Genomic DNA, 5,435 nt, shown 5'->3' on the forward strand with positions numbered 1-5,435 from the left:
ATGGAGCTGCGGCGGGCGGTGAGCGGCGGCGCGGGGCAGGGGGTCCCGCGTGGGGGCGGGGCGGGCCGCGCGTGGGGGCCCCGCTCACCCCCCGCCCCCCCGCCCCCGCAGGCGCCGCTCTGCCGCCGCCACGCGCCGCTGCTGCTGCGGGGCCGGAGTCTCGCGTGGGCGCCCCGGTAAGCACCCCGGCCTCGCCTGGGGCCCCGCTCCCCGCTGCCGCGGCATGGCGTGGGCCGGGGCCCCCAGCCCCGCCAGTGCTCCCACCACCAGGCCCCAGAGTCCCAGTGCCCCCAGTCCCAGCCCCGCAGTGCACCGTCCCACTACTGCCCTCAGTCCCACCAGTCCCACCCCCCAGTGCGCCCAGTCCCACCAGTGCCCCATCCCACCAGTGCCCCCAGTCCCACCAGTGCCCCCAGTGCAGCGCGGCCGGCTGACGGCATCTCCCCGCAGCGGTGTCGCGGGGCGGCGCGGTGGGCGCCGGCGGCTGGTGGCGGCGCTGGGGCTGGGGCTGTCGCTGGCGGCGGGCGCCTGGTACGCGCGGGCGGAGCGGCAGGAGCGGCGCCAGCTGCGGCTCCGGCTGGACGGCGTCGGGCGCTTCGTCAGGTGGGTGCCCCCGTCGCGTCCCGGCCCCGCGCGGCCCCCTGGGCGCTCCCGGGCTCCCCCGACACGGCCCTGTGCCCGCAGGTCGCTGGCGCTGGGGCTGCGCATCTCGCTGGACTACTGGTGGACGGCGCACGTGGAGCTGCGGCGCGTGGACGAGGTAGGCGCCCCGGGGCGGGGCGGGGCGGGTGGGGCGGGGCGGGGCGGGGGTCCCCGGCTGACGCCCGCGGCCGGTCGCAGGACAGCCCGGCGCACCGCGCGGCCATGTCGGAGTGCCACCAGCGAGCGGCCGACAGCCTGGTGGGTGGCGCCATCCGCAACGGCGGGCTCTACATCAAGCTGGGCCAGGGGCTGTGCGCCTTCAACCACCTGCTGCCGCCCGAGTACATCCGCACGCTGCGCACGCTGGAGGACCGTGCGCTGCAGCGCCGCTACGGCGAGGTGAGGGCGGCACCGGGCCGGGGGCGGCCCCCGGGAGAGCCGTCGGGGGTGCCCTGACCCCTTCCCCGCCGCAGGTGGACGAGCTGTTCCTGGAGGACTTCAAGGCCCCGCCTGACGCGCTCTTCCGGGAGTTCGACTACCAGCCGGTGGCCGCGGCCAGCCTGGCCCAGGTGCACCGGGCGCGGCTGCAGGATGGCACCCCCGTGGCCGTGAAGGTGGGTGGGGGCCGGTTGCAGCCCCGGGGGTGGCAGGGCCTGGGGGGCCCCCAGGAGCCGTGCGCTCAGCCTCGGCGCTCCCCCCCAGGTGCAGTACATCGACCTGCAGGATCGGTTCGACAGCGACATCCAGACGCTGGAGCTGCTCCTGCGCATCGTGGAGTTCATGCACCCCTCCTTCGGCTTCAGCTGGGTCCTCAAGGTACCGGTGGCAGCAGCCGGGGTCTCCGGCTCCCTCCGTTGGGCTGGGCGCTTCCCACAGCCTGACCCCCCCTCCCCACCCCAGGACCTGAAGGGGACGCTGGCGCAGGAGCTGGACTTCGAGAACGAGGGCCGCAACGCGGAGCGCTGCGCCCGGGACCTGCGGCGCTTCCCCTACGTCGTCGTGCCCAAGGTGCACTGGGACAGGTGCAGCAAGGTGCGGGGCCGGGACTGTGTGTGTCTGCCCCTGCACCCACGTGTGGGCCCAGCCCCTGCCCTTGCTCCGTGGTGGCTGCTCAAGGCCCCCACCCCAAGGGAAAGGGGCAGCCCCCCCCACCGACCCCGTGCCTCCCCACAGCGGGTGCTGACGGCTGATTTCTGCGAGGGCTGCAAGATCAACAGCGTGGAGGGCATCCGGAGCCAGGGCCTGCAGCTCAAGGACGTGAGTGCGGCACCGGATCTGGGGGTGCAGGGAGCCTGGCCGACCCAGGGATGCCAGTGGGTTGCGATTGTGGCCGCAGGCCCCATCAGGAAAAGCCCCTCTGCAAGCCCCCGGGCAGGGCAGGGCAGGGCAGGGCAGGGCAGGGCAGAGCTGGGCCTGGGACTTGCAGCCAAGCAGGTTCAGGTTGGAGATCAGGAAACCCTTCAGGGAGGGAGTGGGAGAGACACCGGGGAAGTGGGGGACTCTCTTCGTTGCTGGTGGCGTCGAGGAGAGGGCAGGCAGCCACTGGTGGGGGATGATCTGGGTGCAGCGATGCCTGTGCTCTGCTGTGGGGATGTCTGAGGCTTTTGGGTTGTGCTGCTCACCCCCTTCCCCCATTTTATCTCCATGGGGCAGGGGGTTTTGAACCTTCCCCAGAGGCACTGGGTGCTGCAGCCCGGATTGGGGATAGGGCTCTGCCCTGTGACTGCGCTGGGGCGACTGTAGCTTTCCAAAGACGTTGGGCAATGGATTTGCATGGGCTGGTGCCGTCAGGCCTGATTCTGTCTCATGCTTGGACTTGCCATGGACTCCCACGGGCCCTGCATGCCTGTCTGTGCTGAGACCAGCCCGGGCAGCATCCCACCTCTCTCCAGAGGCAGCTGCAGCGATGCCAAAGGGCCCAACCCTGGGGATCACCTTGTTCCCCCTCTTCCCCCCCCGGGGCACAGGCAGCCATGTCTGCACCAGTCCTGAGGCAAAGGAGGGCCGGGAGGTGGCAGCCCCTACCCTGCCCCCTGGTGCCCACAGGTGAGTGGCAGCATCAGGGCTCACAACGGCCCCCCCAACCATTGCAGGCTGCAGAGAAGCTAATCCAGGTGTTCGCCGAGCAGATCTTCTACACGGGCTTCATCCACGCGGACCCACACCCGGGCAATGGTAGGGGGGTGTTGGGGCTTGGCCTGGGCCTGGTGCTGCTGGCTTATCATAGGGGGGGCCTTCCTGCTCCAGAGCGAGACCACCGGGAGCGGGCAGGGGGTCCGTGCTGGGCATGGGCGGTTGCGGGGGCCACGGCTCTGAGTGCTCTGTGTTGCAGTGTTGGTGCGAAAGGGCCCGGACGGGAAGGCGCAGCTGGTGCTGCTGGACCACGGCCTCTACGAGTTCCTCAGTGAGGGGTACGGCCGTGGGGAAGGGGGCTGCCTTCGCTTCTGCTGCCTGCCGGGCAGGGCTGCCCAGGGGTGGAGATCACGGGAGGGTCCTGGAGCGGTGGGCACTGATGTGGGCTCCCTCACGGGCAGGGACCGAGCGGCGCTGTGCCAGCTGTGGCAAGCCATCATCCTGCGCAACGACGCGGCCATGAAGGTGCACTCGGCTGCGCTCGGCGTCAAGGGTGAGTGGGGCTGGGCTTCCCTGCTTCGCGGCTGCAGCAGGCTCGGGGCTGGTCCCTGCTGGCTCCCCCTGCCCTGCCTGGCTCTGCTCTTCCCAGGTCCTCAAGGTGACCTGGGCTCCCTGGTTGTGGCCCCAGCTGCTCCTGGCAGTGGCGGAGGGAGTGGGAAGCCCCCAAGCTCCACGCCGAGCCCTGGGAGATGATGGAGCCGGCGGGTGCTGGAGAGGTCTGGGCTTAGCTGCAGGGGAGCGATGCAGAGCTCACCCCCGACTTGACTGGGAAGGTGACAGGCTGGGATAGGGATGGCTGGGGGAGCTTGGCTGCCCCCAGGCTGCTGGGCTGTGCGGGCTGCCACGTGGGGATATTTCCCCTTCCTGTTGCTCCATGTGTCAGGGTTTTGGTGCCTCTGGGGGAGGCTTTGGGTGCTGGCTGCAACCTGGGCTGGGGCTGGGCTGTGCCAATGCTCCTGCTAGCACCAACCCCGCAGCGTCCTGGCTGGAGGGGCTTGCGCCCCTGCGTAGGCTCAGCCCTGCGCTGCACTGAGTAGGAAGGCATTTTCCCCCTGCTCAGACTGGTCCAGACTCTTGCCTGTGCAGCAGGGGCACAGCCTCAGCCCCAGCCCAGGCTCCCTCGAGTGCATTTTCATAGAAAGCAGGGAGCTGCAGGGTCACATCCAGTCCCAGCCCTGCTCAAGGCAGAAAAACCCCATCCAAACCAGTCCGGCCAAACACCCTTCACACAGCCCTGGCGTCGCCCCAAGGATACAGGGGGGCCATGGCCACCACAATCCTGCTGCTGCCAGGGGGATCACGGGCACTGCAGCGCCCAGGATGAGGCTCTGCCCCTGCTGCAGAGGAACCAACTCCTTGTCCCCACGCTCAGTGCACACACTGGGGGTGTAGTGGGCACCCGGGGGTGTGCCTGGGTGCAATGGGCACCGCAGCAGGGGGGCCTGGCTGTGATGGTTTGAACAGGGCTGATCCTGGCTCTGGGATTGAGCTGCGACTCAGAAGCTCCCTACCAGTCTCCTGGCTCCAGGATCGAGCCCCCCTGGCTGTGCTCCTGCTCCCTGAACCCCCCCACCGCCGGCTCCCCCCAGATTACTTCCTGTTCTGCGAGCTGCTGCTGCAGCGGCCCCTGCACCCGGGGCAGCTGGCGTTATCGAACCTGCTGACGCGGGAGGAGACGGCCTACATGCAGGCCATGGCTCAGCACCACTTCGACCGCATCATGGGGGTGCTCAAGGCCCTGCCGCGGCCCATGCTGCTCGTCTTCCGCAACATCAACACTGTGCGCAGCATCAACGTGGCCCTGGGTGCCCCCGCCGACCGCTACTTCCTCATGGCCAAGAGGTAGGTGGGTGCCGGGCTCGGGGCCAGAGCCAGCTGGCTGTTCCCCGACAGAGCCTGTAGCCAGTACCCCGCAGTCCCTGGCATGGGGAGAGGGTAGGATGCTGGAGGCTTCTCCTGCAGGCCTGTACTCACCCCCTTTGTCCCTCCAGTGCCGTACGCAGCTGGAGCAGGCTGGTGGGGCAGAAGTCCTCGGGCATCCGGGGCAGCACCCTCTTCCGCTGGCTGCGGGTGACTTGGGAGAGCCTCAAGTTTGAGGTGGCCCTCAGGTAAGGGGCAGCAGTTGGGGCAAGGGCTGGGTGCCGGGGCAGAGGGTTGCCTGCTCCCCCTGCCTCCTTCTCTCCCCAGGGTGGAGACACTGTCCATGAAGCTGACGGCCTCGTTCCTGCGCCTCCTCACCTCCCTGGGCTTCTTCCCCGAGAACGAGCAGATCTACCAGTACCTGCAAGCCTAGCCAGGCCTCTGCTGTGGACTGACAGCTGGGGCAGGACCCTGGGGGACAGGGCAGCTGCTGGGGGCTTTGTCCCCCTCCCTTTGGATACCAATAAAACTCCCTGGTGCCTATGGGCATGCAAGAGCCAGCACTTCTCCAGGACTGGGCGGCGGCGAGTGGCTGCAGGGAGCATGGGAGGGATGGTAGCACTGGGGGGGCCGGGGCCAGGCAAGCACTGCCCAGAGTGAAAATGGCTCTAGGCTTCCCCCCTCCATGATTCACAACCCCCCAGCACCGTTGAGGGACAGACCTGGCACCTAAAGCCCAGCCCCTGCTGTTGACAACGTGGGGGAGAAGGGACCCAACCCCAGAACAGAGGCAGCCAGGA

At 69.3% G+C, this 5,435-nt stretch overlaps 1 protein-coding gene across 1 annotated transcript; it reads left to right on the plus strand.

Annotated features, from left to right (window-relative positions):
- The first annotated feature begins 111 nt into the window (after positions 1–111).
- Positions 112–5,195, plus strand: ADCK5 (aarF domain containing kinase 5). The gene is made up of 13 exons (XM_014596969.3): positions 112–603; positions 685–760; positions 841–1,041; positions 1,116–1,256; positions 1,345–1,458; positions 1,543–1,674; positions 1,816–1,899; positions 2,736–2,817; positions 2,975–3,053; positions 3,177–3,268; positions 4,365–4,617; positions 4,767–4,883; positions 4,963–5,195. The coding sequence occupies exons 1-13, from the start codon at positions 224–226 to the stop codon at positions 5,066–5,068; spliced, it is 1,857 nt and encodes a 618-aa protein (XP_014452455.2). The 5' UTR covers positions 112–223; the 3' UTR covers positions 5,069–5,195.
- The last annotated feature ends 240 nt before the right edge of the window (positions 5,196–5,435 follow it).

Source organism: Alligator mississippiensis, chromosome 3, assembly GCF_030867095.1.
Source record: "Alligator mississippiensis isolate rAllMis1 chromosome 3, rAllMis1, whole genome shotgun sequence".
Lineage (NCBI taxonomy): Eukaryota > Metazoa > Chordata > Crocodylia > Alligatoridae > Alligator > Alligator mississippiensis.

What these genes read in the sequence shown, in the direction of transcription:
- ADCK5 (XM_014596969.3), top strand. Translation starts at nt 224, where the DNA reads ATGGCGTGGGCCGGGGCCCCCAGCCCCGCCAGTGCTCCCACCACCAGG. An exon ending in GGCGTCGGGCGCTTCGTCAG is followed by an intron (nt 604 to 684) that starts GTGGGTGCCCCC and finishes CTGTGCCCGCAG; the next exon opens with GTCGCTGGCGCTGGGGCTGC. An exon ending in ACTGGGACAGGTGCAGCAAG is followed by an intron (nt 1,675 to 1,815) that starts GTGCGGGGCCGG and finishes GCCTCCCCACAG; the next exon opens with CGGGTGCTGACGGCTGATTT.